This window comes from Moschus berezovskii, chromosome 26, assembly GCF_049115385.1.
Source record: "Moschus berezovskii isolate FMDL1 chromosome 26, NW_MosBer_1.0, whole genome shotgun sequence".
Lineage (NCBI taxonomy): Eukaryota > Metazoa > Chordata > Mammalia > Artiodactyla > Moschidae > Moschus > Moschus berezovskii.
Window position 1 is genome coordinate 10,511,245 of NC_142485.1, and position 20,715 is coordinate 10,531,959.

Below are 20,715 nucleotides of genomic sequence, written 5' to 3' on the forward strand. Positions count from 1 at the left end.
TTCAGAGTGGAATATTAGTCAGAAATTTTACTACTACTCTGAGATCAGGTAGAATGAGAAAAGAGAAAACGATTATTGTGTTGGCAGTAATGAGTCAATTGTGAACATCTCCATTGTATTCTCCAAGAAACTGAGGAAGAGCCAGAGGGTCGAAATGATTTTAGGGAGCAAAATGTGTGAAAAGAAGAAAGAAGTAGTATTGAGTAACAGGAGGTTAGGATCATAATGAAGACCTGACAAAGTTTCTGCCAACTCAGAAAAGTTGCTCCAGCGCAAAGGAGCTGGTGAGCAAAGATTGCTCATTAAAGGAGACAAAAGGTTAGGTCTTTTTACGATTATTTGCTTGGTAATTGAGCTGTTACATTTCCAAAAGGTCATGTGCTGCTGCTGCTGCTAAGTCACTTCAGTTGTGTGCGACTCTGTGCGATCCCATAGACAGAAGCCCACCAGGCTCCCCCGTCCCTGGGATTCTCCAGGCAAGAACACTGGAGTGGGTTGCCAAGTTGGCTCAAAAATAGACAGACCTTCAATTAGCTAAGAATTTGAGGCTGCCATCTGGCTGCCCTCCTCCCTTGGGAAGTCAATCCTTTCTATCTTTTCTTTTTTTTTTAATTGAAGTATAGTTGATATATAGTGTTAGTTTCAGGTGTACAGCAGAGTGATTCAGTTATACATAGATACATATGCAAATAATATATATATATATTTCAGATTGTTTTCCCTTATATGTTGCTATAAAATAGTGAATACAGTTCCATGTACTATATGGTGGATCCTTGTTGGTTATCTGTTTTATATACAGTAGTGTGTATATGTTAGTCCCAAACTCCTACTTACTTTTTTCCCTTTGGTAACCATAACTTTGCTGTTTATGTTTGTGGGTCTATTTCTGTTTTGTACGTTAATTAATTTATATCATTTCCTTTAGGAGCCACACATAAATGATATTATATATTTGTCTTTCTCTGACTTACTTCACTTATTATGATAATCTCTAGTTATACCCGTGTTGCTGTAAAAAGAATTATTTTATTCTAGTCTATGGCTGAGTAATATTCCATTGTATAAATATATCACTTCTTCTTTATCCATTCATCTGTCAATGGGCATTTAGGTTGCTTCCATATCTTGAAAAGGCTGTCTTTTCTCCATTGTATATTCTCATCTCCTTTGTCATAGATTAGTTGACCTTAGGTGTGTATGGTTTATCTCTTGGCTTTCAGTCTTATTCCATTGACCTGTATTTCTGTTTTTGTGCCAGTACCATACTGTTTTCATTACTGTAGCTTTGTATAGTCTGAACTGAGGGAGTCTCATTCTTCTAAATCTATTTTTCTTTCTCAAGATTGCTTTCGTGTGACCACACAAATTAAAAGAAATTTATTCCAGATATGTGAAAAATGCCATTGGTAATTTGATAGGGATTGCATTGAATTTGTACATCGTCTTGGGTAGTATAGTCGTTTTAACAATACTGATTCTTCCAATACAAGAATATGATATATCTTTCCAACCATTTGTGTCATCTTCTATTTCTTTCATCAGTGTCATATAGTTTTCAGAGTACAGGTCTGTTTGTCTCCTTAATTAGTTTATCCCAAGATATTTTATTCTTTTTGATGCAATGGTATATAGAATTGTTTCCTTAATTTCTGCTTCATTGTTAACGTTTAGAAAAGGAAAGATTTCTGTGCATTAATTTTGTATCCTGGGACTCTACCAAATTCATCAATGAGCTCTAGTAATTTTTTAGTAGCATCTTTAGCATTCTCCATGTATAGTATTGGTATCTATTGTCATCTGAACATGTACATGTTCAGCTCAAATTCTAGGGATCCAGACTTTTATTTCCATAAATACTTTCTAGTCTGAATGCTTTCTAGCCCATAAATACCTGAAACCAACAAAGCTTCAACCCAGCATATTATCTCCCAAATCTTGTACAAATCTGCCTCTCATGAATGTTTGTCACAATCATTTCAGTTGCTTAGTCATTAACAGTTTCAGAAATCTTCATGTTTCCCAGGTGGCTCAATGGTATAGAATCTGCCTGTCAATGTAGAAGACACAGGAGATGCAGATTCAAACCCTGGGTCAGGAAAATCCCCAGGAGAAGGAAATGGCAATCCACTCCTGTATTCTTGCCTGGAGAATTCCGTGGACAGAAGAGCCTGGCTGGTTACAGTCCATAGGGGTGGCAAAGAGTAAGACAACTCAGTACACACCCAAGCAATCTTTGTATAAACTAGTTGACAAACCTGTTGTTTTTCTATACATAGTGTAAGGGTAAAAAACCTATAAGATAAAAATATTGATTTTCCCTAGTATCAGAAATGAAGGAGGACCTCTATCTCCAAGACTCATGCAAACAGACACTCCATTTTCTCAGGCAACTTCCTTTGCTTGAGCGTTTACTAAGTGGTTTCAGTCGTGTCTGACTCTTTGTGACCCTATGGATTGTATATAACCTGCCAGTCTCCCCTGTCCATCAAGAATACTGGAGTTGATTGCCATTTCCTTCTCCAGAGGATTTTCCCAATCCAGGATCTCACCAACAGCTCCAGAGACTCCTGCATTTGCAGGTAGGTTCTTTACCACTAGTGCTACCTGAGAAGCCCAAACTTCCTTTAAAAACTTTTAATTGCTAACTCTCTAGAAGGTGTTCAGTTCAGTTCAGTTCAGTTCAGTCACTCAGTCGTGTCCGACTCTCTGCGACCCCATGAATAACAGCACGCCAGGCCTCCCTGTCCATCACCAACTCCCGGAGTACACTCAAACTCATGTCCACAGAGTCGGTGATGCCATCCAGCCATCTCATTCTCCATCGTCCCCTTCTCCTCCCGCCCCCAACCTTTCCCAGCATCAGAGTCTTTTCCAGTGAGTCAACTCGTCGCACGAGGTGGCCAAAGTATTGCACTTTCAGCTTTAGCATCAATTCCTCCAATGAACACCCAGGACTGATCTCCTTTAGAATGGACTGGTTGGATCTCCTTGCAGTCCAAGGGACTCTCAAGAGTCTTCTCCAGCACCACAGTTCAAAAGCATCAATTCTTCGGCGATCAGCTTTCTTCACAGTCCAAGTCTCACATCCATACATGACCACGGGAAAAACCATTGCCTTGACTAGACGGACCTTGGTTGGCAAAGTAATGTCTCTGCTTTTTAATAGGTGTATGCAACTCTTTTTGAGAATAAAGTGCAACCCTTGCCAGTTTCACATTCCAGGGATGTTTTCCTTAAGGGCTTTGTAGCCATCTATTTCAATCATAGGCTTCCAAGTTGGTTCAGTGGTAAAGAATCCATCTGCCAATGCAGGAGACCTGGGCTCCATCCCTGGGTCCCATAAGATGCTCCGGACAAGGAAATGGCAATCCACTCCAGTATTCTTGCCAGGGAAATCCATGGACAGAGGAGCTTAGCAGGCTATAGTCCACGAAGTCCAAAAAGAGTTCGAGGGAACTCAGAGACCAAAAAAATCCTGCCTCAGATCACACTTCTCCTGCCTTGTAGCCTCAACCGGCCAAAACCTGACCCACCCCTCCCTGCAGACCTCCCCTCTCACCTCTCAGCTCTAGCCCCGCCTCTCCTCTCCGCCCTCCAGCCCCGCCCCTCCTCGCTGCCCTCTAGCCCCGCCCCTCAGCCCCAGCCCCGCCCCGCCCCTCCCAGACCCCGCGCCCAATCCCCGCCCCGCGGGAGCCGTTTCCAGTCAACCGCCTTCCCTGAGGCGAGGCAGGTCATGCAATGTTATCTCTCCTGCTACTCCTCACAGGACTGGGCCGCCTGGCCTCCGTGGGCCATCGTAAGTGAGGACCCTGCCGGATCTGAGGGGGGCCCATCGTCGCAGTGTCCCTTGGCGCGGGGGTGGAGGGCGTTGCCCTCCTGGCCCCAGAAGCCCAGGCCAGGCTGGGGGAGCCCGGGTTTGGTTGCAGTCCTGCCGGGTTTCAGGGTTCTGCCAGGCCCTCGGGTCAGAGGGCTCAGAGCAGCCCTGGGATAGTTGCCGGGGACACAGGTCTTCTAGGGAGACGGGGAGCGGGTAGGGAGAGGATCCTGGATGGGGTCCAGGGGACCTCTTCTTAAAACCTTACTCAGTATGATATTTTGGTGTGTGTGTCTGTGTGTGTGCGCGCGTGTGCGCGCGAGGCACTGGGGCTGGAAAGATCCACAAGTGATGTGAATAGGAGAGGACAAGTAAGAAAGGATGCGGTCATGCCCTGGGGAATGTTCACTCTTGTTTTCCTCACTGCAGACTCTGAAACAGCACGTCTACAAATTACAGTGCCACGGAAGATTGAGACAAACACCAAAGATGGCAGTATTTCAGAAACGCATGTAATTAACAAATCACTTTAAAAGAATGTTTTATTTTTACTGGAGCGCAAGACCCAAATTGATGCATGCCTTAATGACATTTTGTGTTCTAAAGATTGTGTTCAAGAGACCTTTTGTCTGAGAACAAATGCTTTCTTTTCATTTCTCAAGTAAATATAAACCTTATGAAACAATTTTAAAATACAGATTCAAAGAAAAAAGATGCCTTGAATTCGTTTCACACAAAAAGGAGTCTATGGTCTATTAAATTTTCTATTTAAATATATCTCGTATGTAAATGAGGCCATACAAATATTTAACTTGTAGCATGATTTTAAGATAACAGTATATGAATTATATCTTCATGCCTGTATTTAACAAATGTGTGCATATGTATATCTTTGCAAAAATGAAAGTAATGTTATTTTTGATCTGACTAACATGGTAAAGTGTGTCCCTTATGTACATTGTAAAATGAAATCTAGGCAGTGCAGAGACTTCTTAAGAAAGTGAATGGCTATCTCTTTCTAAAGGCAGTAAATTTGAAGGAAGTTTTAGAGACATGCATACACACATGGACATAAATTTTTAATGAGCATGTATGAGAGTTGTAGTTGGCTTTTTCTTTTATGTGTAGAGTTAGGAGTTAATTTCATGATAATTACTAACAGGCCAGTGATGATTTTCTTAACTATAGGGTATCTTGCGTTGTTGGAAGAGGGTGTTTGCTATGACCAGTGCGTTCTCTTGGCAAAACTCTATTAGCCTTTGCCCTGCTTCATTTCGTGCTCCAAGGCCAAATTTGCCTATTACTCCAAGTGTTTCTTGACTTCCTACTTTTGCATTCCAGTCCCCTATAATGAAAAGGACATCTTTTTTGGGTGTTAGTTCTAAAATGTCTTGTAAGTCTTCATAGAACTGTTCAACTTCGGCTTCTTCAGCATTACGGGTTGGGACATAGACTTGGATTACTGTAATACTGAATGGTTTGCCTTGGAAACAAACAAATCATTCTGTCATTTTTAAGATTGCATCCAAGTACTGCATTTCGGACTCTTTTGTTGACCATGATGGCTACTCCATTTCTTCTAAGGGATTCCTGCCCACAGTAGTAGAGATAATGGTCATCTGAGTTAAATTCACCCATTCCAGTCCATTTTAGTTCACTGATTCCTAGAATGTTGACGTTCACTCTTGCCATCTCCTGTTTGACCACTTCCAATTTGCCTTGATTCATGGACCTAACATTCCAGGTTCCTATGCAATATTGCTCTTTACAGCATCGGACCTTGCTTCTATCACCAGTCACATCCACAACTGGGTATTTGTTTCGCTTTGGGTCCATCCCTTCATTCGTTCTGGAGTTATTTCTCCACTGATCTCCAGTAGCATACTGGGCACCTACCGACCTGGGGAATTCCTCATTCAGTATCCTATCATTTTGCCTTCTGATACTGTTCATGGGGTTCTCAAGGCAAGTATACTGAAGTGGTTTGCCAATCCCTTCTCCAGTGCACCGCGTTCTGTCAGACCTCTCCACCATGACCCGTCCGTCTTGGGTGGCCCCACGTAGCATGGCTTAGTTTCATTGAGTTAGACAGGGCTGTGGTCCATATGATCAAATAAACAGGTTTTTTGTGATTATGATTTCAGTGTGTCTGCCCTCTAATGACGCCTCCCAATATCTACCATCTTATTTGGGTTTCACATACCTTGGTCGTGGAGTATCTCTTCACAGCTACTCCAGCAAAGTGCAGCCGCTGTACCTTAACTTGGACGAGGGGTATCTACTCAAGGCCACCCCTGCTGACCTTGAATGAGGAGTAGCTCCTCTCGGCCCTCCTGTGCCTGCGCAGCCACTGCCTCTTGGATGTGGGACAGCTCCTCTCGGCAACCGCCCTGACCTTGGGCTTGGGGTAGCTCCTCTCGACCGCACTTCTGTGCGTGGTCGGTTTTGCCGAGGCGGCGTCTCTTGCGTCTGCGCCACCGGAGCCGGGGTCTCTAGAGAAGACTTTACACATGGACATCACCAGATGGTCAACACCGAAATCAGATTGATTATATTCTTTGCAGCCAAAGATGGAAAATTTCTATACAGTTAGCAAAAACAAGACCAGGAGCTGACTGTGGCTCAGATCATGAACTCCTTATTGCCAAATTCAGACTGAAATTGAAGAAAGTAGGGAAAACCATTAGACCATTCAGATATGATCTAAATCAAATCCCTTATAATTATACAGTGGAAGTAAGAAATAGATTTAAGGGTCTAGATCTGATAGAGTGCCTGATGAACTCTGGACGGAGGTTCGTGACATTGTACAGGAGACAGGGACCAAGACCATCCCCATGGAAAAGAAATGCAAAAAAGCAATATGGCTGTCTGAAGAGGCCTTACAAATAGCTGTGAAAAGAAGAGAAGCGAAAAGCAAAGGAGGAAAGGAAAGATATAAGCATCTGAATGCAGAGTTCCAAAGAATAGCAAGGAGAGATAAGAAAGCCTTCCTCAGCAATCAATGCAAAGAAATAGAGGAAAACAACAGAATAGGAAAAACAAGAGATCTTTTCAAGAAAATTAGAGATATTAAGGGAATATTTCATGCAAAGATGGGCTCGATAAAGGACAGAAATGGTATGGACCTAACAGAAGCAGAAGATATTAAGAAGAGATGGCAAGAATACACAGTAGAACTGTACAAAAAAGATCTTCATGACGAAGATAATCACGATAGCGTGATCACTCACCTGGAACCAGACATCTTGGAATGTGAAGTCAAGTGGGCCTTAGAGAGCATCACTACGAACAAAGCTAGTGGAGGTGATGGAATTCCAATTGAGCTATTTCAAATCCTGAAAGATGGTGCTGTGAAAGTGCCGCACTTAATATGCCAGCAAATTTGGAAAACTCAGCAATGGCCACAGGACTGGAAAAGGTCAGTCTTCATTCCAATCCCAAAGAAAGGGAATGCCAAAGAATGCTCAAACTACTGCATAATTGCACTCATCTCACACGCTAGTAAAGTCATGCTCCATATTCTTCAAGCTAGGCTTCAGCAATATGTGAATCGTGAACTTCCAGATGCTCAAGCAGGTTTTAGAAAAGGCAGAGGCACCAGAGATCAAATTGCCAACATCTGCTGGATCATGGAGAAAGCAAGAGAGTTCCAGAAAAACATATATATCTGCTTCATTGACTATGCCAAAGCCTTTGACTGTGTGGATCACAATAAACTGTGGAACATTCTGAAAGAGATGGGAATACCAGACCACCTGACCTGCCTCTTGAGAAACCTGTTTGCAGGTCAGGAAGCAACAGTTAGAACTGGACATGGAACAACAGACTCGTTCCAAATAGGAAAAGGAGTACGTCAAGGCTGTATATTGCCACCCTGCTTATTTAACTTCTATGCAGAGTACATCATTAGGAACGCTGGGCTGGTAGAAGCACAAGCTGGAATCAAGATTGCCAGGAGAAATATCAGTAACCTCAGATATGCAGATGACACACCCTTATGGCAGAAAGTGAAGAGGAACTCAAAGGCCTCTTGATGAAAGTGAAAGAGGAGAGTGAAAAAGTTGGTTTAAAGCTCAACATTCAGAAAACTAAGATCATGGCATCTGGCCTATCACTTCATGGCAAACAGATGGAGAAACAGTGGAAACAGTGACTGACTTTATTTTTTTGGGCTCCAAAATCACTGTGGATGCTGATTGCAGCCATGAAATTAAAAGTCGCTTACTCCTTGGAAGGAAAGTTATGACCAGCCTAGATAGCATATTAAAAAGCAGAGACATTACTTTGCCAACCAAGGTCTGTCTATCAAGGCAATGGTTTTTCCCGTGGTCATGTATGGATGTGAGAGTTCGACTGTGAAGAAAGCTGATCGCCGAAAAATTGATGCCTTTGAACTGTGGTGCTGGAGAAGACTCTTGAGAGTCCCTTGGACTGCAAGGAGATCCAACCAGTCCATTCTAAAGGAGATCAGTCCCGGGTGTTCATTGGAAGGACTAATGCTAAAGCTGAAACTCCAATATTTTGGCCACCTCATGCGACGAGTTGACTCACTGGAAAAGAGTCTGATGCTAAGAGTGATTGGGGTTAGGAGGAGACGGGGACGACAGAGAATGAGATGGCTGGATGGCATCACCGACTCGATGGACATGAGTTTGAGTGAACTCTGGGAGTTGGTGATGGACAGCGAGGCCTGGCGTGCTGTGATTCATGGGGTCACAAAGAGTTGGACACGACTAAGCGACTGAACTGAACTGAACTGTAGGGTATCTTATATGTAACATCATAAAATGTTTCAAATTATAGACAGCTCAATAGTTTCATTTCTTTTTTGGGTGGGGTTGTCTTGATCCCTGTCTCCTGTACAATGTCATGAACCTCAATCCATAGTTCATCAGGCACTCTATCAAATCTAGTCCCTTAAATCTATTTTTTACTTACACCGTGTAATCATAAGGGATTTGATTTAGGTCATACCTGAATGGTCTAGTGGTTTCCCCCACTGTCTTCAATTTAAGTCTGAATTTGTAAATAAGGAGTTCATGATCTGAGCCACAGTCAGCTCACAGTCTTGTTTTTGCTGATGGTGTAGAGCTTCTGCATCTTTGGCTACAAAGAATATAGTCAATCTGATTTCGGTGTTGGCCATCTGGTGACGTCCACGTGTAGAGTCTTGTGTTGTTGGAAGAGGGTGTTTGCAATGACCAGTGCATTGTCTTGGCAAAACTGTATTAGCCTTTGCCCTGCTTCATTCTGTACTCCAAGGCCAAATTTTCCTTTTACTTCAGGTGTTTCTTGACTTCCTACTTTTGCATTCCAGTCGCCTAAAATAGAAAGGACATCTTTTTTGGGTGTTAGTTTTAAAAGGTCTTGTACATCTTCATAGGACCATTCAACCTCAGCGTCTTCAGCGTTACTGTTTGGGGCATAGACTTGGATTACTGTGATATTGAATGGTTTGCCCTGGAAATGAACAGAGATCATTGTGTCGTTTTTGAGAGTGCATCCAAGTACTGCATTTTGGACTCTTTTGTTGACGAAGATGGCTACTCCATTTCTGCTCAGGGATTCTTGCCCAAGGTAGTAGATATAATGGTCTTCTGAATTAAATTCACCCATTCCAGTCCATTTTAGTTTGCTGATTTCTAGAACGTTGTCGTTCACTTTTGCCATCTCCTGTTTGACCACTTCCAATTTGCCTTGATTCATGGACCTAACATTCCAGGTCCTATACAATATTGCTCTTTACAACATTGGACCCTCATCACCAGTCACATCCACAACTGGGTGTTGTTTTTGCTTTGGCTCCATCCCTTCATTCTTTCTGAAAAAGAAACGCAGAAAGGCAAAATGTCTGAGGAGGCCTTACAAATAGCTGTGAAAAGAAGAGAAGCAAAAAGCAAAGGAGAAAAGGGAAGATATAAGCAACTTAATGCAGAGTTCCAAAGAATAGCAAGGAGAGAGAGATAAGAAAGTCTTCCTCAGCAACTGATGCAAAGAAATAGAGAAAAACAATAGAATGGAAAAGACTAGAGATCTCTTCAAGAAAATTAGAGATACCAAGGGAAAATTTCAGTCATGGATGGGCTCAATAAAGGTCAGAAATCGTATGGACCTAACAGAAGCAGAAGATATTAAGAAAAGATGGCAAGAATACACAGAAGAACTGTGCAAAAAATATCTTCACGACCCAGATAATCATGGTGGTGTGATCACTCACCTAGAGACAAACATTGTGGAATATGAAGTCAAGTGGTCCTTAGGAAGCATCACTACGAAGAAAGCTAGTAGAGGTGATGGAATTCCAGTGGAGCTATTTTAAATCCTGAAAGATGATGCTGTGAAAGTGCTGCACTCAATGTGCCAGCAAATTTGGAAAACTCAGAAGTGGCCACTGGACTGGAAAACGTCAGTCTTCCTCCAATCCCAAAAAAAGGCAATGCCAAAGAATGCTCAAACTACCGCACAATTGCACTCATCTCACACACTAGTAGAGTAATGCTCAAAATTCTCCAAGCCAGGCTTCAGCAATACATGAACCATGAACTTCCAGATGTTCAAGCTGGTTTTAGAAAAGGCAGAGGAACCAAAGATCAAATTGCCAACATTCATTGGATCATCAAAAAAGGAAGAGTTCCAGAAAAACATCTATTTCTGCTTTATTGACTATGCCAAAGCCTTTGACTATGTGGATCACAATAAATTGGAAAATTCTGAAAGAGATGGGAATACCAGACCACCTGACCTGCTTCTTGAGAAACCTGTATGCAGGTTAAGAAGCAACAGATAAGACTAGACATGTAACAACAGACTGGTTCCAAATAGGAAAAGGAGTACCTCAAGGCTGTATATTGTCACCCTGCTTATTTAACTTATATGCGGAGTACATCATGAGAAACGCTGGGCTGGAGGAAGCAAAACTGGAATCAAGATTGCTGGGAGAAATACCAATAACCTCAGATAAGCAGATGACACCACCCTTATGGCAGAAAGTGAAGAAGAACTAAAAAAACCTCTTGATGAGAGTGAAAGAGGAGAGTGAAAATGTTGGCTTAAAGCTCAACATTCAGAAAACTAAGACCATGGGATCTGATCCCATCACTTCATGGGAAATAGATGGGGAATTGGTGGCTGGCTTTGTTTTTTTGGCCTCCAAAATCACTGCAGATGGTAATTGTAGCCATGAAATTAAAAGATGCTTATACCTTGGAAGTAAAGTTATGACCAACTTAGACAGCATATTAAAAAGTAGAGACATTACTTTGTCAATAAAGGTCCTTCTAGTCAAGGCTATGGTTTTTCCAGTATTCATGTATGGATGTGAGAACTGGACTATAAAGAAAGCTGAGCATCAAAGAATTGATGCTTTTGAACTGTGGTGTTGGAGAAGACTCTTGAGAGTCCCTTGGACTGCAAGGAAATCCAACCAGTCCATCCTAAAGGAGATCAGTCCTGGGTGTTCATTTGAAGGACTGATGTTGAAGCTGAAACTCCAGTCCTTAGGCTACCCTATGTGAAGAGCTGACTCATTTAAAAAGACCCTGATGCTGGGAAAGATTGAGGGCGGGAGGAGAAGGGGATGACAGAGGATGAGATGGTTGTATGGCAACACTGACTCATTGGACGTGGCTTTGGGTGAACTCTGGGAGTTGGTGATGGACAGGGAGGCCTGCATGCGGTTCATGGGGTCTCAAAGAGTCAGACACGACTGAGTGACTGAATTGAAAATAGTTTCATAAACCTTCTTGAATAGTCATCTCAATAGAATTAAGAGTCAAGCCACTGTAAAAAATTGTTGATAAATAATGCAAAATATCTACCAGAATAGTTGCAGTATATTTGACTCTTGTTCACAAAAATAGTGATGCCTATCGACCTGAGACCTCTCCAGGTCTCCTCTTCAATCTTCTTTTCTTTGCTCTAGTGATCATCCTCAATGAATGCTTCACGTCTAACAGGTGTTTTTCAGCTAAGCCTTAACAAGAGATTGTGCATCTGTATATCAACTGTTTGAATCATTTTGATTAGTTGTCAGTATTCTTGCCTGGAAAACCCCATCAGTTCAGTTCAGTTCAGTCACTCAGTCGTGTCCGACTCTTTGCGACCCCATGAATCGCAGCACACCAGTCCTCCCTGTCCATCACCAACTCCCAGAGTTCACTCAAACTCATGTCCATCAAGTCGGTGATGCCATCCAGCCATCTCATTCTCTGTCGTCCCCAAAAGCTATTATATCCCCTAAAATGATCATTGGGAGACACTGAAATGTTCAGGAGAGTATAATGTACACTGGGAAAACACTTCCAAAAGAAAGCATGAGGTTCCATGATGATAGCAGGGAAAAGAGAGCATTTGGTACATACACATGTGCGCACACACACACACACTCATACACACCCAATATTATGAGATAAGCACCCCTTGCTTTAAAATATTTATTTCTCAAGGAACATATAACGCTTCTAAATTTCTATGAATTTAATACAATGTCATCAGCATATATAACATGAAAACTGATGGCACAGCAGAGAGAAATTTTCAAATGCATTTCCATAGACAGACCTTTAAATTTTTTCTCAAACGTTGATTGGCCAATTTTAAAATTTCATGGGAAGAAGGAACATTTGAGCAAGAAAAAAATAAGCATTTTATTGAAGAATAAAATGACCCCAATGAAGTTTTCCCCTTTCTGCTCTTTGTTTAGACACACTGGACTCTATGGTTATCACATATGAGGATTTTATGTAAAGATAAAAGCTATGTTGCAGCAAGAAAAAGAGAATTCAAATAAGTATCAGGAATCCAGGAAGCTTCCCCAGTGAGCTAGCTCCATATGAGCCTATGCTCTAGGAATACGGTGAGACTCTGGCTTTAAAATCACAAGATTTATGGGAGGAATCTTGGCTTTGGGAGAACTCCTTACAAAGCTTTCAGTGACCTTTTAAGTAACCAAGCCAGCCTTTTGTAACTAGTTAGGGAAACACAACAGAAGCTAACCTTGGCCAGGGGAGTTTTGTACTGTAAACTGCATTCATTTTAAGTCTCAATGCCCTTGTTTTAGCCAAGAGTCAGAAACATCCAAACTTGTCACTATCTCCAGAAACAGAACTTTTCTAATCAAGCTCACGTATGCTCTGTCTCCATTGTAAATAATGCTTCTGAAGAATACTTCTGATACTTTTCAAGAATATATGATGTCATTTAATGAACCACCACAGCAAGGAAAGTAAATAAATAAATGAAAAACATATAGGGATAGTATAGCACTCATTATTGGGAATAGTGCAGTTAGGTTAAAACTTAACAAAAAGACTGAGAAATGTATTTGAAAATTTTAAAATATATTTGTACATGGTTCATGGGTTGATGGAGAGATCATAAACTCTAATCAATATTAAATAATAAACAGTTAATGAGAATGAAAAAATTACCTAGAAAAACTTAAATCATGTTCTGAAGTTCATATAATAGCATAATATAATAATCCACAAATAAATAGGTGACAAAAAATGGTTGGAAATTTAAAAATAGAAAAATAACTATAACCTTAAAATTCTTAAAGATTCTCCTTAAATGAAGAGGTAGAATTAATGAAAAAATACATAAACTGAAGTAGCTTAGATTCCCAATGTCAGAAGTTGATTTCTGAGAAGGTAAAACAGAACATTCGGTGAGATAGACTAAGGAAAATGAGAAGGAAGAGATATACTCTTAGAAATGAGACTCACACAAATGTGAACTGACCAATAGGATATGAATTCCAGATATCATCCTTTAGTAGAAAAACAGCCTTTTAACTTTCTGAATGGTGCCTTTAGGTGAACATAAGATTTTAGTTTAATTTTAGTTTTATCTTAGAAGGGAACTTGCTTTGTATTCTTTAATTTTCCTTTTATTTTCTCTGGAAACTGCAAAGTAAGGAAAGATGAGAAAACTCAAATGTCTTCAGTGTTTACTCAACATTTCTAAATATAAGCATTTTAAGTGAAAATTTGTTTATGAGACTTTAATGCTAATAACTAATGGTCTTATTTTTGCAGTAGATTTATAACCCTAGATTTTATGTAACTTGGATTATGATTAATTCTGTCATATATTCCAAGACTGAAGAAAGATAGCTATAATAGTATATCTCTGTAGAAGTGGAGATATATAGTTTGTGTTTGTTGTTTTTAACCTCTTAGACATTTCTGATTGTTTTGAGACTCCATGGACTGTAGCCTGCCAAGTTCCTCTGTCCATGTGATTTCGCAGAAAAGAATACTGGAGTTGGTTGCCATTTCCTTCTCCAGTATATATAATTTTGATACATGATATCATCCCTGTTTATATGAAAGAGTACATATTTTTATAAAATAAGACTTTTGACTTTCAGAGATTTGAAATATCTAATAATTACTTTTTCTCTGAATCCTTTGCTACAGGTCTCCTATTCCATCCAAATTGACAAGAAAACATACACTCTCCCACTTGAAAAACAGTAAGTGGACATTCTTCTTTTCACAGAGTTGTTTTTAGTTTCTTAAGTTTTTAATGGCTTCCTATAACTGAGTCTACATTAAACCCTAAACATTCAAAGGCATGATTATTTTATTTAACATGTTAAGTCTTCTTGTTAATTCCTGTCAGATTAGACTTTTGAGTCATTATCATTAGATTTTAAGTCTAATATTCAGATTCAACTATAATGATATAAATATTAGAGCATATGAAATACATGAACGTCATTTTATGTAACTCCTTAATTTCATTACATTACAACTGTAAATGAACTAATGTTATCTGCCCATAATTCAGTTTGTTTGTTTCATGTCATTTTACATAATTATGTGACTTTATGCATTTTGTTTGATGTTACACTCTCAGTTTGTCTCATTTTGCTATAGTATATGTTTTTAATGTCTTCAGATTTCTGCTTTCATTCTGTGAGGAAACCAACATCAATAACCTGTGTGTATCACTCCATGACTTTCTAATCTAAATTTCATCTTTACCTGAAGTAAAACATACAGAAACCTACCAAAAAAGGATTTCTTTGCTCAAAAGCAAATTGTTTTCTGCATGTGTCTTATTTAATAACAGCATATACTTTCTTTCTCTGTATGTATATTTTCACTCCTTTTTAGTAGTGAGAATGCGTGGTATATAGTATTGATGGGTAATGAGGTTATTTCCAGGGATCGTCACTATAGACTCTGACAAGAAGCATCCTCATCCATGTATTTTTATTTCATACAGATTTTGTTACATAGCAGACTTGATTTAAATTAATGGACTTCTGGATCAAGAAGGATGAATGCTAAAAATAGTCATAACAATAATAGTGACAAGAACAAAAATAACTGACATTTACTGAGCAAGTACCATTTTTCAAGTGCATTTCCAGCAATTTGCGTGTTCCTGAGTCATGTATGACTCTGGTACCTTATGGACCGCAGTGTGTCAGGCCCTCCTGTCCTCCATTATCTCCCAGAGTTTGCTCAAATTCATGTCTACTGATTCAGTGATGCTATCTAACCATCTCATCTTCCATCATCCTCATCTCCTTTTGCCTTGAATCTTTCCCAGAATCAGTGTCTTTCCAATGAGCAGATTCTTCACACCAGCTGGCCAAAGTATTGGAGCTTCAGCTTCAGCATCAGTCCTTCCATTGATTATTCAGGTTTGATTGCCTTTAGGATAAACTGGTTTGATCTCTTTGCAGTCCACAGGACTCTCAAGTGTCTTCTCCAGAACCATAATTCAAGGCATCAGTTCCTCAGCACTCAGCCTTCTTATGGGCCTATTCTCAAATCTGTACATGACAACTGGAAAAACCATGACTTTGACTATACAGACCTTTGCTGGTGAAGTGGTATCTCTGCCTTATAGTACACTGTCTATGTTTGTCATAGCTTTACTTCGAAGAAGCAAGTGTCTTTTAATTTCATGGCTGCAGTCACTGTCTTCAGTGATTATGGAGACCAAGAAAATAAAATCTGTCACTGCTTTTGCTTTTACCACATCTATTTGCTATAAAGTAAGGGGACCAGAAGCTATGATCTTAGTTTTTTGAATGTTGAATTTTAAGACAGCTTTTTCACTCTCCTCTTTCACTCTCATCAGGAGGCTCTTTAGTTCCTCTTCACTTTCTGCCATTAGAAGGTTATCATCTGCACATCTCAGGTTGTTGATATTTCTCCAGCAATCTTCATTCTAGCTTGTGCTTTATCCAGCCCATCATTCCACATAATGTACTCTGCTTATAAGTTTAATAAGCAGGGTGACAACATACAGCCTCTTACTCCTTTCCCTATTTGCACCAGTCCGTTGTTCGTGTCTGATTCTAACTGTTGCTTCTTGACCAACATATAGGTTTCTCAGAAGAGAGGTAAGGTGGTCTGGTACAAGCATTTCTTTGAGAATTTTCCACAATTTTCCATAGTCAAAGGCTTTAGCATAGTCAATGAAGGAGAAGTAGATATTTTTCTGTTTCTCCCTTGCTTTCTTCATGATCCAACGAATGTTGGAAAAAATTTGATCTCTGGCTTCTCTACTTCTTCTAAACCCAGCTTGTACATCTGGAATTACATGTTTCATGTACTTCTGAAGTCTAACTTGAAGGATTTTGAGTATAACCTTGCTGCTGCTGCTGCTGCTGCTAAGATGCTTCAGTTGTGTCCAACTCTGTGCAACCCCATAGACGGCAGCCCACCAGGCTCCCCGTCCCTGGGATTCTCCAGGCAAGAACACTGGAGTGGGTTGCCATTTCCTTCTCCAATGCATGAATGTGAAAAGTGGAAGTGAAGTCGCTCAGTCGTGTCCAACTCTTTGCGACCCCATGGACTGCAGCCCACCAGGTTCCTCCATCCATGGAATTTTCCAGGCAAGAGTACTAGCATGTAAAATTAGCACAATGGTAAGGTCGTTTGAGCATTCTTTGGCATTGCCCTTTTTTGAGGTTGGAATAAAAACTGACATTTTCCACTCCTGTGGCCACTGCTGGGTTTTCCAAATTTTCTGATTTACTGAGTGCAGCACTCTAACAGCATCATCTTTTAAGATTTTGAATAATTCAGCTGGAATTCTGTTACCTTCATTAACTTTGTTCATAACAGTGCTTCCTAAGGCCCACTTGATTTCACATCCCAGCATGTCTGGTGCTAGGTGAGTGACCACACCATCGTGGTTTTTTGAGTCATTAAAACCTTTCTGGTATAGTTCCTCTGCATATTCTTGCCACCTCTTCTTAATATCTTTTCCTTCAGTTAGATCTTCAGTGTTTCTGTCCTTTATCAGGCCCATCTTTACTTGAAATATTCCATTATCTTCAGTTTTCTTGAAGATGTCTTTAGTCTTTCCCTTTCTATTATTTTTCTCTGTTTTTTTTTGTTTGTTTGTTTGTTTTGTTTTGTTTTTTCATTACTCAAGAAGTCTTTCTCATCTCCTTGCTATTCTCTGGAACTCTGCATTCAGTTGATGTCTTTCCCTTTCTCCCTTGCTTTTCATTTCTCTTCTTTCCCCAGCTAATTTTAGCACTTCCTCAGACAACTTTGCCTTCTTGCATTTCTTCTTCTTTGGAATGGTTTTGGTCATGCCTCCTGTACAGTGTTACAAACTTCATCCATAGTTCTTCAGGCACTCTTCTACCAGGTCTAATCCCTTGAATCTGTTTGTCACCTCTTCTGTATAATCATAAGGGATTTGATTTAGATCATACCTGAATGGCCTAGTGGTTTTCCTTGCTGTCTTCAACTTTAGCCTGAATGTTGCAATAAGGAGCTCATGATCGGTGCCACAGTCAGCTCCAGGTTTTGTTTTTACTGACTGTATACAGCTTCTCCATCTTTGGCAACAAAGAACATAATCAATATGATTTAAGTATTTACCATCTGTTGATGACCATGTGTAGACTGGTCCACTGGATTGTTTGGAAAGAGTGTTTTCTATGACCAGTGTGTTCTCTTGACAAGACTCTTATTAGCCTTTGTCTGCTTTTATTTTGTACTTCAAGGCCAAACTTGTCTGTTATTCCAGGTTTCTCTTAACTTCCTTTTTTTGTCTTCTAATCCCTTATGATGAAAAGGGCATGTTTTTTTTATCTTAGTTCTAGAAGGTGTCCTAGGTCTTCAAAGAACCAGTCAACTTCACCATCTTTAACATCAGCCATTGGGGCGTAGACTTGGGTTACTGTGATATTGAATGGTTTGCCTTAGAAACGAACTGAGATCATTCTGTCATTTTTAAGATTGACCCAATTACTGCATTTTGAACTCTTTTGTTGACTATGAGGGCTACTCTGTTTCTTCTAAGGGATTCTTTCCCAAAAGAGTAGATATAATGGTCATCTGAATTAAATACGCCCTTTCCCATCCATTTTAGTTCACTGATTCCTAAGATATTGATGTTCAATCTTACCATCTCTTGCTTGACCACTTCCAGTTTACCTTGATTCATAGACCTAACATCCCAGGTTCCTATGCAATATTGTTCTTTACAGTATTGGACTTTCACCACCAGACACATCCACAGGTTAGCTTTGTTCCTGCTTTGGCCAAACTGCTTCTTTCTTACTGTAGTTATTATTAATTGCCCTCTACTCTTCCTGAGTAACATATTGAATACCTTCAACCTGAGGGGCTCATCTTCCAGTGTCATAACTTTTTGCCTTTTTCATATGGTCTACTGTGGTGTTTGAGAAGACTCTTGAGAGTCCCTTGGACTGCAAGGAGATCCAACCAGTCCATTCTAAAGGAGATCAGTCCTGGGTGTTCATTGGAAGGACTGATGCTAAAGCTGAAACTCTAATACTTTGGCCACCTCATGTGAAGAGTTGACTCATTGGAAAAGATTTTGATGCTGGGAGGGATTGGGGGCAAGAGGAGAAGGGGACGACAGAGAATGAGATGGCTGGATGGCATCACCGACTCGATGGACATGAGTTTGAGTGAACTCCGGGAGTTGGTGATGGACAGGGAGGCCTGGCGTGCTGCGATTCCTGGGTTCACAAAGAGTTGGACACGACTGAGCGACTGAACTGAACTGAACTGATGGGGTTTTCCAGGCAAGAATACTGGAGTAGATTGCCATTTCCTGCTCCAGTGTACTACATTTTGTCAGAACTCTTCACTGTGACCCATCCGTCTCGGGTGCCCCTTCACAGCATGGCTCCTAGCTTCATGTAGTGACAGAAGCATCTCTGCCGAAACAAGGCTATAATCCATGAAGGGGATTTTACCTTGGGGGTCTGGCAAATTACCAGCCCAGTTTGAGACTATGTCACTTATTTTGATGGGGCCTTCCCAGGTGGCTCAGTGGTAAAGAATCCTCCTGCCAAAGCAGGAGATGCAAGAGACTCACATTCAGTTCCTGGGTGGGGAAGATACCCTGGATGAGGCGATGGCAACCCACTCCAGTATTCTTGCCTGGAAAATAGCATGGACATAGGAGCCTGGTGGGTTACAGTTCATGGGGTTTCAGTGTCGGACATAAGTGAATGACTGAGCACTACTGCACACTTAATTTTGCCAAAGTGATGTTGGGTGAATTGATTTCAACAGAGGTTTAAAAAGGCTCTCATGGTTTTCTGCTCTGCTTCTTTACCTGTCATCCCCATGAGAATATGTTTTGGCTAAGCTTGCTGAAAGATTGAAGACATGTGGATCATAGCCAAGGTGTTCTATTTATCCCTACATCAGCCAATATTCAGCTGAATCCTGTACCACTGAGCAAACCTGACCAGTTAGCAGAGTTGTCATGGCTACTGGCACATGACCCAAAAGTGTGAGCAGTAGGTACATTTTGTTTTACTGTATGTGGTTGTGGTTGTTCATAATGCAACATTGTGCATAATGTCATTTGTTGAGATTCATTCATATTGACGTATGCAAAATGATTTTTAATGCCTATGTAGTGTTTTTGCCTGGAGAATCCCAGGGATGGCGGAGCCTGGTGGGCTGCTGACTTTGGGGTCACACAGAGTCGGACACGACTGAAGCGACTTAGCAGCAGAAGCAGCAGCCATCAAATTAATATATCTCATAAATTATTTATCCTCCCTTATTTACAGCAAGAAAGCACTCTAGTTGACATCCTTGGACATGACTTCCTAGGCCTCAGTGTAGCTATTGGATTAAAATAAGAAAATTCTTAAGTGTTATATACTGCCAGTTTTTTTTTCTTCAAAACCTTTATAACTAATTTTTATGACAATAAATTAAAGGATATTTGTTTTCTACATTCTCAACCAAATGTGTATATTCACTCATTTTTATTAATTAGTGGATAACAAACACTATTTTACTGTTGCTTTAATATGCAGTTATGGTTATTAATAACTTGAGTGTCTTTCCAAGTGAAAATGTACAGTTCTCATTGACTTGCTTCCCTTAAGATTTTAGGGTAATTGGTTTTTATTCATTCAGTCAGTCCAATTCAGGTCAGTTGCTCAGTCATGTCCGACTCTGCGATCCCATAGACTGCGGCACGCCAGGCCTCCCTGTCCATCACCAACTCCCGGAGTTTCTCCAAACTCGTGTCCATTGAGTCGGTGATGCCATCCAGCCATCTCATCCTCTGTCATCATCATCATCCGCCTTCAATCTTTCCCAGCATCAGGGCCTTTTTTAATGAGTCAGCTCTTCACATCAGGTGGCCAAAGTATTGTCTTTTATTCATTAGTTTTGAGTTATTTGTAGTCTATGTATGGCTTTATCTTTCTGTTTTTCTACTTTTTGCTCCATCATCAATTTGTGAGAAGTTTTGTTTTCTGTGGCTGTTACCACTTTATCTTTTCTGCAGTTGTGAAAATGGCATGTTGCATACTGATGTTTTCTTCCTATGTTTTGGGGATTTATTGCTATAAAAAAGAATTTTCAAATAATCCTTATATTCATATTTTTTCTCATAGGTTCTCATAT

General features: G+C 40.4%; 1 protein-coding gene across 1 annotated transcript in view; it reads left to right on the forward strand.

Moving 5' to 3' along the window:
- The first annotated feature begins 3,741 nt into the window (after positions 1–3,741).
- Positions 3,742–20,715, forward strand: part of LOC129549236 (A disintegrin and metallopeptidase domain 3-like) — a 133,486-nt gene continuing 116,512 nt past the window's right edge. The window contains exons 1-3 of the mRNA XM_088832665.1: positions 3,742–3,799; positions 4,247–4,329; positions 14,242–14,297. Of these exons, the coding sequence (XP_088688791.1) occupies positions 3,742–3,799; positions 4,247–4,329; positions 14,242–14,297 (197 nt within the window). The remainder of the gene's footprint in view (positions 3,800–4,246; positions 4,330–14,241; positions 14,298–20,715) is intronic.